At 45.7% G+C, this 17,101-nt stretch overlaps 1 protein-coding gene across 1 annotated transcript; it reads right to left on the reverse strand.

Moving 5' to 3' along the window:
* Nucleotides 1-642: 642 nt before the first annotated feature.
* Nucleotides 643-16,991, reverse strand: LOC142771491 (uncharacterized). The gene is made up of 3 exons (XM_075872991.1): nucleotides 14,865-16,991; nucleotides 9,769-10,036; nucleotides 643-786 (listed from the first exon to the last, which is right to left on the reverse strand). The coding sequence occupies exons 1-3, from the start codon at nucleotides 14,932-14,934 to the stop codon at nucleotides 666-668; spliced, it is 459 nt and encodes a 152-aa protein (XP_075729106.1). The 5' UTR covers nucleotides 14,935-16,991; the 3' UTR covers nucleotides 643-665.
* Between the last annotated feature and the right edge of the window lie 110 nt (nucleotides 16,992-17,101).

Here is a 17,101-nt window from a genome sequence, read left to right on the forward strand (position 1 = left end):
TGTTTTGCGTCGAAGGGCCCGAAGAAAGACTATCGTCTTTAAAAGAAAAGTATTCCTGGCGTAACCGACCAAACCACCCCGAGCGCAGCCGACAACAGAAGGGTGGCGAATGCCTCGCCGGGTGCCAGCATTTGCGCGCCCCGCAAATGTTCTTGACCTCTGCAATGTCACAAGGGGATCCCCTATCTACGTGAAACCACAGATTGTACCCGAATAATCGGAGACGCACGCACCCTTACTTCAAAACCACATTAAAAAATCTTCTGGATGACGCTCGCCACTAATAATCGGTCAGAAGTGGCCCCGCGTGTCGGACTATCAAACAACACAAGCATCTCGAGTTTCCAAATCTGGTCCTTTAAGGATCCCCAGCTTTTGTTTGAGATTTTAGACGAACGTTTTGCAATGACGCCGAAACGGCCGATAACAATGCTGGCGTTAATTGTACAGTACATATAGAACATTCAATTTTAAAATAATCAGACACGACGTTAAAAGCGCCTTAAAGCAAAAAAAAGTGCTTCCCTGCGAAGAAGCCAGCCATCTTCCTCCGCAGTTTCGAGTTAGCGGAAATACAGAGTTCGGGGCGTTCGCAAAACGTGTTCTACACGCCAGCGAGGTATTCGCAAGAGAGATGCAGTCTTCCCTTTGTGCTAAGCAGGTCTTTATTTCCTAACGTCGAAGTACTCGTGCGCGGGCTGGCCTGCGTCGTCCAAACCGGGTCCATGCATCACCGGGCTCTCGGGGTCCGCAGCGTCCAAGCGACGGCGACGCCGGCCCCCACGACTGCACAAAAAACACGTCGGATTGATGATTTCTTTCGTCAATGCTTCGTTTAATACCAAAGTCATCTGCCGCGGAAAGTACCGCGTTCACAGTACAGTGGCGTAGCCAGGAGAGGGGGGGGGGGCAAAATTTTTCCCGAAATTTTTCGCGCAGCCCTCCCCCCTCTACTTACCAACCTCTTTAACAGCGAGAGCTGTTATGAGATCACAACAAGGGTCCTGCGCGGCGCCATTGTTGTCCGCAGCCGCTGGTGTCCGCAAGCACTATCGCACGAAATGAGAAAAAAACATTCAGTAAATAAAAAAAACAGCACTGTTGTTCAAACCCGGGTTCGCGGCATGCCATACCAGTATTCTCCCACTGAGTCACGCCGATTTTTTTTTTATTTCCGGTTAAACTTCACACGGGGTGCTAAGATCAATATTTATTTATTTATTTATTTATTTATTTATTATACCTCAAAAACCCCAGGGAGGGGTGTTACATGAGGGGTGGGCAATACAGGGTTTCTTCCATGTGCGCTTTGAAAAGAATGGGGCTGGAGTGTGGCGCACGACGTGGGACGGAAGGTCATTCCAATCCTTCGCTGTCTGAACGAAGAATGACCGAAGGTGAGCAGTTGTACGGGCATGCACAGGGTAAACTGGGTTGTTGTGGTTAGTGCGGGAAGATATGCGATGCGCGGGCATGATAACAGATGCGTCGGACAGTGAGTGAAAAAATTTATGAAAAAGAGCTAATCTAGCGACTTTGCGTCGCAGTTCAAGGCTGGGAAGATGTGCTTTAATCTTTAAGTTAGTAACGCTTGTGTGGCGCGAGTAATCGGAATATATAAACCTAGATGCTCTATTTTGGACAGATTCTAATGTTTTGGATAGATTAGGTTGGTGGGGATCCCAGACGGCACAAGCGTATTCAAGCTTTGGACGGACTAGTGTTTGATATGCTAAAAGTTTAACAGAAGGGGGTGCAAGTCGTAAATTTCTTCTTAGGTAACCAAGGACTTTGTTTGCTTCGTTAGAAATGTTTGTTATGGGGGAGGACCAAGTAAGATCTGGCGTAATGTTTATACCTAAATATTTGTAGGAATTCACCAGGGATATTTCGCAACCAGAAAAAAAGTATGAAGTAGCCGGGTGAGATTTCCTGCGATGAAAAGAGATGACGGAGGTTTTCCTAATGTTCAAAGTCATGAGCCATTTTTTGCACCAGGTTTCTATAGTTATTAGATCATTTTGAAGGATCTGGGAGTCATTAGGGCAGTTAATAGGACGATAAATCACGCAATCGTCAGCGAATAGACGGATTTGGGACGATATATTGCTAGGTAGGTCGTTAACATAAATTAAAAATAGAAGGGGACCGAGCACCGTACCCTGAGGTACACCTGAAAGGACAGGACGCATGGTAGATGATGTCTGGTTGGAGTAAACGAACTGTTCCCGGTTTGACAAAAAATTTCGTATCCATTCTAGAACTGTTGGGTCAATGTTTAAGCGGGAAAGTTTTAAAAAAAGGCGTTTATGGGGTACTTTATCGAAAGCTTTTTCAAAATCTAGGAAAAGGGCATCTACAGGAACATTCTGATCTATACTTGAGCTGATGTCGTTAATAAAGAGCGCTAGTTGTGTGTCACAGGAGAGGCCTTTCTGAAATCCGTGCTGACTGGGATGGAAAAAGTTTACAGAGATCAGGAATTTGACTGTTTGAGAATAAATTATATGTTCCATTATTTTACAGCACACGCATGTTAGTGATATGGGCCGGTAGTTTGAAGGTGAGGATGACGGACCTTTTTTGGGTATCGGAATGACCTTGCCAACCTTCCAGTCCCGTGGCACCACTCCAGATGACAGTGATTGCTGGAAGATGTGCGACAATATGACAGCACAGAGATGTTTGGTATTTTTTAAAACTTTAGAATTTATACAATCAATACCAGCTGATGACGTCACTTTTAAGGAATCAATGGCTTGTATGATGCCATTTGGTTCGAAAACGACACTGGGCATAGCAGGGCAATCATGGGACGGCACACATGGAGATACATCGGGAACACATGAAAATGCATCGTCAGGTTCATCAGTAAACACTGAGCAAAACGTGGAGTTTAGTGTTTCGGCGACCTTGAACTCCGGGATTGGAATATTATCTTCATCTAGTAAAGAAATGGGTTTAGCATGGGTTGGGTTGATAGTGTTCCAGAACTTTTTGGGGCTTGTGCGTAGCATGTCTGGTAGGGTTGACGAGAAGAACGTCCGCTTAGCGTCCGAGATCATGGATGCGTAAAGTTTTTCAGTCTCACGATATTTTTCCCAAGCGTTACTGGATTTTGATTTTTTGGCTGACCGAAATTGTCTTTTCCTTTTGTTGCTAAGTCGTTTCAAAGTATTATTGTACCATGGCGAAGTAGGCTGTTCTGTGATGGTAACTGTGGGGATGTACATGTTTATTAATTGTTGCATTTTGTTTTTGAAGAGCTCCCAGTTCTCGTCAACAGAACGTTTGGAAAAATCCACGAGGAACCAATCGGAAAAGGAAGCTAGTTCATCATTCATTCCTTGATAATCTGCTTTGTTGTATAGGGTTATCGTCTTTTTTACTTTTTTTGGATTGGGCAAGTTGCATTGAAAAGTGGCATGAATGACGGCATGATCACTGAAGCTGTTCGGACTAGAAACGGACGAAACTTTATCTGGTTGGGTCGTGAGAAATAAATTCAGTAAGCTTGATGAATTAAAAGTCGTTCGCGTAGGAAAGCTAATCATTTAGATAGAATATATTACAATACAAACGAACAACACAAAAATTTGGCAGATCCCACGTATATGAGAATCAACTTTATGCGAAGCACGTGGAGAAAAGGGGGCCGTGGTAGCATTTTTCTTCTATTGAGCGACACGTGATGACATGGCGCTAAATATATGTACAGATGTTGCACGCAGAGACATATGTTGAAGAGTTGGACATGTTCATATAACCAGTTTTCCACTTGCACAACGATGTCAGCTGGAAATGTGTTTTAGCGACACCAGAAGCTGCTATATGAAGCGCTGATGCTCACGAATACGCTGGCCCTTGACACTGCTACATAAATCAATTTCAGCACATGGCGCCTCACCACGACTGACGTTAACCCGACGTGACGGCTTCATGAAAAAGGTACATATGTAATGTCTATAAAATTGGGCAGGCAGCACTGTAACCACTATTGACGTTTCACGAAGATCAATGTCTATTTGAAAAGTAGTTCCGAGACCGGGCGTAGTTCTTTGGTAGAATGCGTGAATGCCACGCAGAATGCTTGGGTTCGATTCCTACTGGGACCCAGAAATTTATTATTTGCATTCGTCGGGTGGCCAATGCTGCTTATGTCCGGTTGTTCTTAGCACTGACATTTATTCTATGCTTTCGTTGGGTCGATGCTACCGATGTCAGGTATTGGTTAACGCTCACGCGTTAAATTTGCCCATCTGTTTTCTGGTCGCTCCTGGGTATCCTCCTGGGTCGCTCCTGGGATGTCCATCACCTGTGGCACATACCCGCTTACCAGCGGCACATACCCGCCCGTGAGTATGTGCCACTATCTGGCGGGAAGTGTCGGGAAGTGTTTGACGACGTACGCGGCGGGATTGTGACATTATTCATGTCTCGACCAGCGTATCACATTCGTCAAACCATGTTACCCTTCCATGCTAATTTTGGTTCACGCCAAGTTAAGGGGGTGACCACGAGAGCTCCCAAACTTAAGCGGATAGATAGATAGATAGATAGATAGATAGATAGATAGATAGATAGATAGATAGATAGATAGATAGATAGATAGATAGATAGATAGATAGATAGATAGATAGATAGATAGATACGCTCAAAGTCGCCGATGTTTGCTAAGAAATGCTTCGCACTTAAAACTGATACGCAACAAGCCAATGAATGAACTAGCACTGAGAGTGAAAGTAGAGGGATTCTAAGTCGCTCCAGAATAGATTCGAGGCACTAAACGAAGTAACGTTAGCGTTGACCGAATGAACGATAATCGTACTAGTATCATCAAAGAGTGTGCAATGGGAGTCGGAGGTACTGTCACTAAAGAGGACAGTGGCAAACTATTTCAGGAGACAAAAAAATCTTATCAAGGGACGACAAACCATGAAAGCCTCAAATCCAACCGACAAAATAGAGCTAGTGGAGCTTTCCAAGTTAATCAATCGACGTAAGGTACCCGGCGTCAGAAGGCATAACATGGAGAGAATTGAGCAGGTTGTAAAAAGCGGCAGAAACCTGAAAGCTCCAAAGGCAAACTTTTGCATAGGCGAAAATCATATGTATGAATTAAGGAAGAAGGAAGGCAAGGTCATAATCAATATTGGTAGGATAGTCGAGGTGGCGGAGGAGTTTTACTGAGAACTGTACGGAATCCAAAACAACAGGACAATATCGTGAGAAACAATAAAAGTCCAGAGGAATTTGACATCCTACTAGTAACGACAGGAGAAGTAGAGAAAGCTCTAAAACAAATACAAATAAGCACAGCCGCTGGTGAGGATAAGGTAACGACGGACCTCCTCAAAGATGGTGAAGAAATGGTGTTAGAAAAACTGGCTACCTTATATACGAAGTGTCTCTTGACAGGAAGGGTACCATAATCATGAAATAATGCCAACATCATCTATGAGAAAGAAAACGTCAAGGACTTGAATATTAAAGGCCGATCAGCTTACTGTCCGTTCTCTGCAAACTATTTACAAAAATAATAGCTAATTTAGTTAAGGCGTTATTAAAGTTAAATCAACCAAAGGACCAAGCAGGACTTCGCACTGGCTACTCTACAATAGACCATACTCATACTATCAATCAGGTAGTAGAGAAATATGCGGAATACAACCAACCCCTATAGATAGCTTTCGTAGATTACGAGAAGGCATTTGGCTCAGTCGAAAGATCAGCAGAAATGCAGGCACTACGGTATCAGGACAATGAAGAACCCTACATAAACGATACTGGAAGAAATTTACACTGGATCCACAGCCACTATAGTTCTCCATAAAGAAAGGGACAGAATACCAATAAAGAAGGGCGTAAGGCAGGTAGACGCGATCTTTCCAATGGTATTCACCGCGTGTTTACAGGAGGTTTTCAGGACCCTATAGTTATAGATAAGAGTGTATGGAAAGCGTCATATAACTTGGTATTCGTTGATTGCATGGCCTTGAGTAACTCAGGGGGGAAAATACAGCTCATGATTACAGAACTGGACGCACAAGGCAGGCCTGAAAATAAATATGCACAAAACTAAAATAATGTGCAACAGTCTCAGCAGAAAACAGCACTTTGCGATAGGTGGAGAGATGCTGGAAGTTGTAAAGGAATAAGTCTTCTTAGGACAGGTAGTAACAGTGGAAGAGAACCATGAAAGTGAAATAACTAGACGAATAAGGACGGGGCGGATCACATGCAGCAAGCATTCTCAAATCATGAATGTGTAATGAAGAAGTAGTGGGTCATGCCTAGCTCGGCAAACTTTTTCGGCAATGACAGAAATGGTGGCACCAGTATCAATAAGGGCAAGTACAGGTACACCTTCAAGAATGGCATCAATTACATTCGGCGGTGAACGAAGAGGGATTGTGCTTTGCGACGAGGACGCAGTTCTTGCCTCGGGAACTGCGTCATTTAGTTTTCCGCGTCGATTGTAGAGGGGGCGTCGGCACATCGGTGAGACTGAGCGACGACGTGGAGAAGGAGATCGGCGATCAGAAGCTGGTCGGTGGCTTGGTCGAGGAGGGTGCCATTCGGGGTCTGGAGTGTACGGAGCGCACGTGTGTGTGGTCGTACTGATATTGCCGCAGGAAATTACCATTGCTCCGCGCAACGCGGACGTCAGGAACCAGAGAACCGCTAACGGCACGACTACGAGCGACGAAGCCAGCCGCAATGCACGAGCCGGCCCTGCATGCTCACGGTACTGCGCCGAACAGCCAACGCGCGTGAAGAAGAAGAGAACGAGGGTGCTCGAGGCAGAGGCTCACGAGGACTACCGACTATCGGATCTTCTTGATTGCTGTGCGTCGTTCACTTTGGGCACAAGTTCGCCCTTAATAAACCGTGTAAATAGAACATCCTTGTTGTGAGGCTGCCACATTCGTTACAATATGAACGTGGGTTTCCACGTGAGTGGAGTGGGCGGCGGCGGCACAGACGTGCGACGTGTCAGGGTAGACCACTCGAAAAGCAGATCGGTCGGTTGTCGGCAGTGCGCCACGAATTGGGGACTCGGTGGACTGGAGGTCGTGGCGGCTGGACGGTATAAACAGGAGCAGGCAGTGGAAGCGGCGCTCGGAACGTCTGTGGTCGAGGTCGTGCTGCTGCTTCGGCGTACGTCAATGGTACATTGACTGGTGGCGCGAGCTGCGGGGGAAGGACCTCAAACACTTGGTCTTGTATAATAGTCCGTAGTGTGGGGCTAAACGGTGCACTGCGCCCCGGTAGGCTGTAGATGAGCGAGAGTTGGCGGGCAACTTCTTCGCGCACAAAATCTTTGATCTGCGAGAGGAGGACGGTATCTTGCGAGGGAGATAAGCCGGATGTAATGAACAAGAAGTGGGTCATCCATAGCTCGGCAAACACATCGTCGGTGCTAAGCACGAGACGCTCGGCCCGGTCGTTGTCGCTGCTTTCGCTGGCTAGGCCTACGCTCCTATCTGGTCTCAAATAACAGTTCTGACTGTCTCAGTTCCTTATTATAAAGTGTAATCCACCACTAACCCTCAGGAGGCGCGAGGACATACCGTGGCGCCACCACGCGGAGGCATCCCTCTGACGTACGTGGTTGGATTGCTCCGCCGTCCCCTCGCGCACAGGCCGCAGCCGCGTCTCCGTTTTTTAATTATTATTATTATTATTATTATTATTATTATTATTATTATTATTATTATTATTATATTCCACTTCCCTCAATAAAATCACTAAATTACTGCAGCAGCTTCTTCACTGACTGTATAAAGTGGTAAAGAACTTTTCCGGAAAAGGTTTACGCTTCTCATGATGCCCGACTGCCAGGGCCGTCTGCTGTGGCCACCCGTATGAAAACCGCGGGGGCCGAGCGCGCTGCTTTTGTGAAAGGTAACGACTCATTCTATGTCGCATCGAAGCATCAAATGGGTAGCAAAGAGAGTTATTTTTGCTTATAGAAACGCGAGCAACCACGCTACCTAATTCATCGTAGGTTTGCATCTAAAGACGGGCCGTGGTTCACATGACAAGGATGCAAAAATTAAGCTTATGTTTAGCACACAGAACCCTACGAAGCAGAGCTTAAGCGGGCGTACACTTTGTGGGAAGCAACACAGCATTCTTACAGCGGCAACCTTTCTGATAAATGATTGCTGGCAAACCCGAGAATCACGCACTCGTGTGCTTCATTCAGATTTGTTACTATTCTCTGTGGCACGCCCCTGATATTTATTGCGCGAAATTTCTATGGTGGTCACACGTTGCACATTTTGATCGCCACCTAGCCAAACATGGTGGAAATTATGAATGATTGGTTCGGTTCTAGAGCTTCTACAAAATCGTGATTTAAAAATGCGATAAGCCAGCCGTATCCTTTTGCGCCCTTAAGCATGCCGCGAGGTTTTGCGTATACTGTGATCTCAACGGCAATTTCATGTTTCAGTGTAATTGACAGTGTTCAGGTTTTTGTTTTTTAGTTTCATTCACAAGCTGTGTGGTATATCGCTGCAGCTCTTCGGAGACGAATCATTTTTCGAAGCTGACCCTGTTTCCGCCTGTAGACCAAAAAAACATTGAGAGTAAGTGACAGTGGCTATGAGTTCATTCTACAAACTATGAGCAAAGAACCCCGTGAGCTGAAGTGGCGGACGGCAGGCACGTTGACAAATTTTTTTTTTTTTCGGATGGGGCACCACCTTGATTAGGGGCCAGGCAGGCAGGTGCGGGTGACCGTTATGCCATAGGAAAATTTGGGAGGAGGGGGCTCGGTGTGCCATTATGTGTTCTGTGGTGCCACCCCTGGCTACGCAGACCCACGTGGTTGGATATACACGCCCGGGGAGGAGGATGGTGGTGGCACAGGCTGTGGTAAAAGTTACCGTGGCGAGAAAAAATGAGCTTCAGCAAAGCGATACATTTATGGTGTAAGAAAGAAGGTTTCGCTGAAAGCGCTGGCCGAACACGCAGAAGCAACTGGCTACAAATAGACACGTATAGGGTAAAATTAACGAAAACAAAGGGAAAGGAACTGGACTTCCGGGCTATATCTTGACTCTCTGACAATTCATAGCCCCATTTTAAAATATACATAGTCGAACTGTATTTGCACATTCATTTTTCATTGAGAACGAGGCTCTCATGCGGACACTGAAACGTTCTGCTTTTGTGTGCCCATTTATGGTCTGCGTTCATTTTATCCCAATAGGCTCGACGAACTAGTTTCAGGTGCAACTGTTCTTAATCATGCAGTTTCTTAATTATATCACTCCAGTTCATGTAGCGCTCAAGTAGCATACGACATCGTCACTAACATGTTCGGGATGATTCTATAATGTTACGTGGCTCCGCGTGTTCGTGAAATTCTTGGATGTTGGTGCACATTCTTTACCGTAACAATATTCTTAATTGTAACACCATCACAATAAACAGGTTAGACATTTCAGCCACTGAAGTCAGCTGGCGTTCTGCAGACATGCCACATCCTGTGGATACTCCTGCTGTGCATTTCCAGAAAGAGCGTGCCGGTTACATAGTGGGAGGTAACAAAAGAATGTCGTCCGTCTTCACCACATCATGCACCCGAAATACGAGTGACCGATGACATATGCGTAAGAACATGCCACTAGACGAATGCAGCCACGCGTGTGAAACATACGAGCCATGACGAGGCATTGCAATAGCCAAGCTTCGGAATATTTACACAGCCACGACCTGTTTTCCTAGCACGAGAGACATCAATAGGTCGCTCACTTCTTGTATCGCCTGCGGGCGTTGTTGCGGCGCGGCGGCTCCTCATCTCCGCGACGACCGTCGCTGTCGTCGTCGGTAGGCGGCGCATCTTCGTCCACCGGGGGCGGCTTGGCCACAGCGAAGCTACGCTGCTTGAAGGCGCAGTAGTTGCCGCACCAATCCTTGCAGCAGACGCGCGTGTCGCAGTCCTGGTCCGTCTGGCACGGACTCAGCAGCCGGATGCTGGTGCACGTGTCGAACTTGACCGGCTTCGGCAGGCACACGAACGCTGCAGCGCATCAAGCACCGACTGATTTTCATGACACAGCCTGCTTTTTGGTGATTTTCAATACCCCCCCCCCCATTGACTGGTCCAAGTTGTCCGCCGGTCAAAACACAGATAATGTATCCAATGAATTCTTACACACGTTCGGTCTACCATAGTTTGTCACTTAACCTACCCGCACAATTGGACATTCAAGCAACATTATTGACCTTCTGCTTACGCCACATCCTGGTAGCTTTTCTTTTCTTTCTTATATTATTGATCACACTGATCACACCAAGATTCACACTACGCTCCCCTATAACGTGACTAACAAAAGCCAGAAATCGGAGAAATTACTGACTCTTTATGACAGAGTCGACTATGTCGCTATGAACAACGACTTAGCAGCCTTTTAGAGCGAATTTTCCCCAACTTACGATCAACAATCCACCGAATGTAATTGGGCTATATTTAAGTCCAAGATGCAGGACTTGGTCAAGCCTTACATTCCAACAATCACAATATGTGAAAGATCTCGTTCTCCCTGGTATAATGCCAGTCTAGAACGTATAAAAAATAAAAAGGCGACAGTTTCATTCTGCCAGGCAGTCGAACTCTCAACTAGCCTAGGACAAGTATAGAAGGATAGGCAAAAAAATACATGGCATTAGTAGCAAAGAAATTTTTTCTCAACCACCCTACCTAACATGCATAGAGACAACCCACGCCGCTTATGGAAAACAATGAAACCGGACGATGGAACTACGCTTTCTTTTTGTGACAGTTCTGGATACCCTAATGCCGATTGCGACGTTCCATCTGTATTCAACTCCACATTTTGTTCCGTTAGTACTAAGCTAGCGGCGAACTTCCTGAATGTCCGCATTTTGCTTTTTCCTCAGTGCCGGAGACTGAGTTGACCTCAAATGAAATTAGTAATGTAATGAACAAAAAAATGTGTGGTATTGTTGGCATCACGGTCAAAATAATAAATATAACAAACATGTCTGTGGTTCTATACTATCCATCGTTTTTCAAGTGTTCATTAGACTTGCGAATTGGGAAGATCCCCCGGTCTCGAAGAAGGACGAACGCTTATCTGCAGGTAACTACCACCCCATCTGCCTCACTAGTCTTTGTTCTAAGATAGTGGAACACGTAATCTCTCATGTTGCCAGCTTTTTAGCATCTTAAAGTTTTTTTTTTTTTGCACAAACCAAGATGACTTTCGTGAAGGTCCCTTAACTAACATTACCCTGCATGACATTCACCTTCACATAGATCCCAGTCGATACACTGCTTCTAGATTTCAAAAACGTCTTTGACAAGGTGCCCCGTTCTCGCCTCCTACTAAACTTATAAGCCTTCACCAGCATGTTTTCAACAAATGAAAGCACAAATGGCAAACAATTTGATAATAGCATTTCCTCCAACCTCTCCCTGTCTGGCGTGCCCCGTCCTTGGGCCTCCCTTATTCTTGATCAACGACATAAGTTGAATCTAACATTGGCCTTTGATTGTGTCCTTTACCCCTTCCCTACAGCATCAACGCATTGAGCAGTGGTGTAGCACCATTGTTGATGTCACTCAATGCGAATAAAACATTTTTTATCATTGTCATCGAAACTACACACCGGCTACTTACTCCATCAACAACAGCTGCTACCAACTCGATCAAATACCTAGGTGCCATTTTTTTCGAGCGACCTATGAAGGGGTGACCACATAGCTCCCTCCGCTAACCGTGTCCTTCGTTACATACGCCGTAATATTTTCATGGCACCACCTTCTGTTAAACTACTCGCTTTTATCGTCATTGTCAGGTCTAAACTTGAATATGCATGTGCCGTCCTTAACCCCCACCAACATAACCATGTTATAATTCTGCAGTCTGTCCAGAACCAAGCAGCCAAATTCATTGCTTCAGATTACTCCCGTTATTCCAGGATGTTTTAAAACATCAGTTGAAGCATCCTAGTTCCTACCCTCGCTCTTCGTTTTCACATTGCACGTCTTTTCCACAAGTTCTTTCATTCAGCCACACGTGACAACCAGCTCATCCGACCAGTCCATTGAAGTCATCGCACAAGTCATCCAAACATTGTGATTCCGCCACATGCTTACATCACATCATTTCAGCAGTCATTCTTCTTGCGCACCGCCCGAGACTGTAATGGCCTTACGGAAGAGGCATCCGTGATTCTGCGCGCCTCAAGAATACCATACAAGAAGCTTACTCTGCTGTATCTTAACCATTATTTTTGATACCGCCTAATTATGTCGCCCACCCCTCATGCAGGTGCTATATGGAACCTTTGAGGATATAAATAAAAATAAAAAACTTCAATTAAGAAAAGTGATGTAAATCAAAGGGCTTGTTTTCTTTGCTAGACACAATATTAATGAAAACCAACAGACAATGATTCCAAGAGAAGTATAGGGGGTGTTATTAGAAGTAATCTTAATTTAAATGGGAAGAATAAAAAGTGGACGGAAAGATATCTTGCCACCCGCAAGATGCGAGCTTCTGACCTTCGAGGGTCACAGCTTTGGATCTTGCAGGTGGCAAGATCTATTTTCGCCTATTTTTCTTTCTTCACATTTATATTGCATTTACTTCTGAAAACACCCCCTATACTTCTGTTGGCATCATTATCTGTTGGTTCTCAATATTGTGTCTACGACGTAATTCCACCTCGACAGAGCCAAAGAGTACGACGTTACACGTCATTGTGATCATCATAATCAGCCTGCTAAGCAAAACAAGGCTTCCATGTTCCTCTAATCAACTCGTTCCTGTGCCTGCTGCTGCCACGTTATACCAGCAAACCTCTTAATCTCATCTGCCAACCTAACTTTGTTTTCCTCTCAGGCGATCGCCTTCTCGTACAATGCGGTCAATTGCCCTTAAAGACGTTTCTAAGTAGCTATAGGCAAGGGATTCACTAAACGAACTTATTAGCTCACGTATTCACGCCCACAAGAATTTTCAGAATCCGCACGGTTCGAGCGGAGTCGGGTGGAGATTTGTCGCAGACTGCATTCGCATTCTCCTCTCGTTCCTACGAAAGCAGGGGGAATGGCACGGGGGAAGAAAATTCGCTACGCACGCCTCCTGACCTCGATCGCTTCGTTGTTTTTTAAAAACGATAATCTTTCGTGGGCTACTTCGACGCAAAAATTTTGGTTTGTCTGTACGTTTGTCTGTTGGTCCACCGAAGCGATACTTCAAGTGATCAAAATCGAACCCCATTCGCCGCGGCCACCAATATTGCTCAAGTTTCAGCGTTCATACTTGAGCGATGGTCCATTAAAAAGCCATTTTTGCGCATATCTGATGCACAATAAAAAAACGTCAATATTTTCTATGCGTGTCTTTATACTAGAGAAGGCATGTACATAAGTGAGGACCATAGCATTTATCGCGCTGCGCTGACGATGCAACTCAACGCACAAAAAGGCAAGTGTCCAACGCTTTTCTAAAGCGACATGGTGGTGGAACCTGCCCGACGCTTTGGGTTCTACACCATATCGCCTCCGAGACAGGCGCGTATGCCTTCCTTTGTTTTGGAAGATAACTGCCAGATAGCGCTCGTGCCTCACGTGCCTCGATGCACTCGTTCGCCTTCGCTGCAAAATAACGCAGCGCCTTCAGAATACAGTACACCGACTTTGATTGATATGTGGGGTTTAACGTCCCAAAACCACCATATGATTATGAGAGACGCCGTAGTGGAGGGCTCCGGAAATTTTGACCACCTGGGGTTCTTTAACGTGCACCCAAATCTGAGCACAACGGGCCTACAACATTTCCGCCTCCATCGGAAATGCAGCCGCCGCAGCCGGGATTTGAACCCGCGACCTGCGGGTCAGCAGCCGAGTACCTTAGCCACTAGACCACCGCGGCGGGGCAGTACACCGACTTTCTCGCACAGAGCACCAAATAAATGTTTTGTTCGCCCTCTCAAGACCATCGTCTTTCGACGATACTTGCAGTGAAACATGCAGATACGGGGCCAATATTTTCTACGAATGCGCAGCTTCAGTGAGATTGAGCGCCTTCTGGGGGTCTACCGCGGCACTAGGCACCTATACGTGTTCAAATGAGTCGATGGCTGACACTAGGCATGGTACGTAGTGATTTTGAGCCTGCACCGTAATTTTTCGAGAGAAGCAAAAGAGATTTCTAGCTGTTTGAGAATATATTCTTGATTCGAACCACGTGCTGCGCGATAATATTTGGCACACGTGTTCAGCCTGGGCTACCGCACGCTTTCTGACCATGCCCAAAAAGTGTGGCCGCTTTAATGACCAGCGTGCCTTGCCCATGTCTTTCTCTTTATTTCAACATAATTTTATCAATTAACACATTTCGTTTCATGACCAAGATCTGCTTTCTTCTCATCTCCTGAGATTGCCCCTATCATTTTTCTTTTAGTTGTTCTCTGCATCATCCACAATAAGGGTGGAACCCTTCTTGTAATCCTGCAGGTTTCTGCTCCGCAGTTACGATACACCAGCTGCGATTACAATATGGCAACTCTTTCAGAATGTCCAAACTCGCACATGTCAAAACCATTTTGCAACGGTAAAAAAAAAAAAAAGCGACTAACGCGCGGCACAAGCAGAGATCTGTGGTTATAAGCGCACGCTGGTTCACGATTGTCGACGAATGCTCCGAAGAAAGCCTGCCGCTTTCCTTTTTTAGCGTTGGCGTCACTTTCAGCACGAGGCTGTTGTGACGGCTACCAGTAAAATATATTCCAACTGTAGCGAAAGGTCTCTTTACGCAAGCGGTTACAAAGAGCGATGTCTGCGCGCAAACAGAGCTTTATCAAACGACACTCACTGTTGTGCGCCGTGGCCGTCGCAAAGGCCGCGGACAAGAGGACGGCCAGAAGCATCTTTCCAGCCAGCATCGGCGACTCGGGCGCCTCACTCGATCGTGCCTCACGCTGACGTTTTCCTCTTCCTCGGCCACCAGTGGCTCGTGGTGCTTAATGAGTCATTCTGTTGTTTGCACCGTGACCAGTGGCGTGAATAAATCGCATCTTGCTATGGCGGCCATAACGTAGGATTTTTCAATCCACATGAAAAATTAATACCAAGCCTTGAAATCTACCTCAAAAAAAAAAAAAAAAACTTGGGCACCAAGCTCACGTGACAGTATTTTGTTGACGCTTCTTTGGAACCGACGGAGCTGCAGCTGCAATTTCAATATTCTCCCTCGGCTGGGGCCACTGAACACCGGTACACTCGAAAAAGAAAAGAGATGAAGTTGAACATGATATATTTATCAGCCAGGCCATTCAGATGTATGAGTTTGAAGTACAAATTACAAGAGGTTTCCCCATTTGACGTGAGCACAGGGGGGGGGGGGGGGGCTTAGCAACTCTTTTCCACAATTTACGTCACTGCAGTCACTAAACGCAGTCCCGCAAGGGCCAGGACAACGAATAAGGTTGGAACGGGAAGGCGTTGAGCGAGTTTCAAGAAATTGTCAGCTAACGTTGCCATTTGAAAAAACCCACAAAGAGGTCGTAATATATTTTCACTAGCTCATATAAGAAGAATACTGTATCGGCGTAGTGTCATGAATTCGTGTGCACCAAGACCTAACCTAACCTAACCTAACCTCCAGCGGGCAACAAAACGGCGTGTCGTCTGCTACGGTGCTTCCAGTTCGAGGCTTTTCGCTGCTTCAAGGAGACTGCGGCGCATTGTTATCGGGAAGGAAACACGAGCAATTCTGCGGCGCGTTCGTTAGCCCTTGTCAGGTTAGTAGGTTCTCGTTGTTATTTGCGAGAGAATAGACGATATTTCACGCATTTCATAGAACGAAGTTGAAGTGGACTCAGAACGGTAAGAGGTGGTTTTCGAACACAATGCGATTATGCTTTGAAACATGCACTCATAGTTCCTCGGACCATCTCGATTTAGTATTTCTGAGCACAAACAATGACTAAGTCACACATATATATGGGCACATGCTGCCAGATGACGTTCGATGACAACACAAGTACGCGTACTCTGTCAAATTTATGAAAACCACTCATCGCGTAAAAGGCACACGGGCCCCCCTGTTCACGATATCATGGAACTTGCAAGCGTGAAGTGCCGATAGGCTCTGTTATGGATTTTGCATGCGGAGCATTTCGCATTTATTCAAACGCGTTGTTCGAGCGCATAAAGGAACGACATCTCGCGTAAAGGAAAATGGAAAGGCGTCAAAAAGTCATAAGAGCACGAGAACATTTTGTTTTCAGAGTTTACTATAGCCATTCACTATATCAAATCAGAGATGGTGTCTTTGTAACACAAAAACATAAATTTTACGGGTAAGCCACATGAAAACAAATGAATCGGTATTTCGTGATGCTGTGATGTCCAGAAAATCGTTGTGTGTGACAAAACATGCATGATGACACCATTTGCGGCAAAACAACAAGCATTTCCGTATGTTCATATTACTTGAAGAAATGACCACCCACACTTTTATAACTATCTCGTAGTGACCACACTTTTTTTTGTTCAACTAAACTGCATAGTTCTCAAAAGTATTATGCAGGAATTTGTGAGAAACAGGCACCGCGAGTGCTGGGAGGAACACGGCAGAAAGCGCGACAAACTGGAGAATTCCCGTACAGCATCTCGAACCGGAGGTCAACGCAGACCACAATCCTTTGCGTGAGCCAAGACTTCCACGCATTCTTTCACGATACCATGGCGCATGCGCCCACCACATTGATCTCTGCAGAGGCTTCTGTTCCAGCCACTGATAGCTCAGGTTACACAGGATGTCCTACAAAATAAACCGCACAAGAAATGATGAGGATTGGGATCATCTTGTCGAATTTCGATATTTTGAGGCAATTGGAGAGACCGTAAGAAACCATGGGGTCGATCAGGGTTGACCAAAAGCAAATTTCCCAACACAGTCGACATTGTTTAGGTTGACACTCTCGGCCTCTGCGATAGACTTTGGATGCAGTAGATTCAGCGTCGTGCAGGTTGCTACTGCATGTCTTAAGCAAAAATCTCATCCCTGAGGCTCCGACGGCTTGTAAACAAGCGGACAAAAAAGCA

Source organism: Rhipicephalus microplus, chromosome 9 (genome assembly GCF_043290135.1).
Source record: "Rhipicephalus microplus isolate Deutch F79 chromosome 9, USDA_Rmic, whole genome shotgun sequence".
Classification (NCBI taxonomy): Eukaryota; Metazoa; Arthropoda; class Arachnida; order Ixodida; family Ixodidae; genus Rhipicephalus; species Rhipicephalus microplus.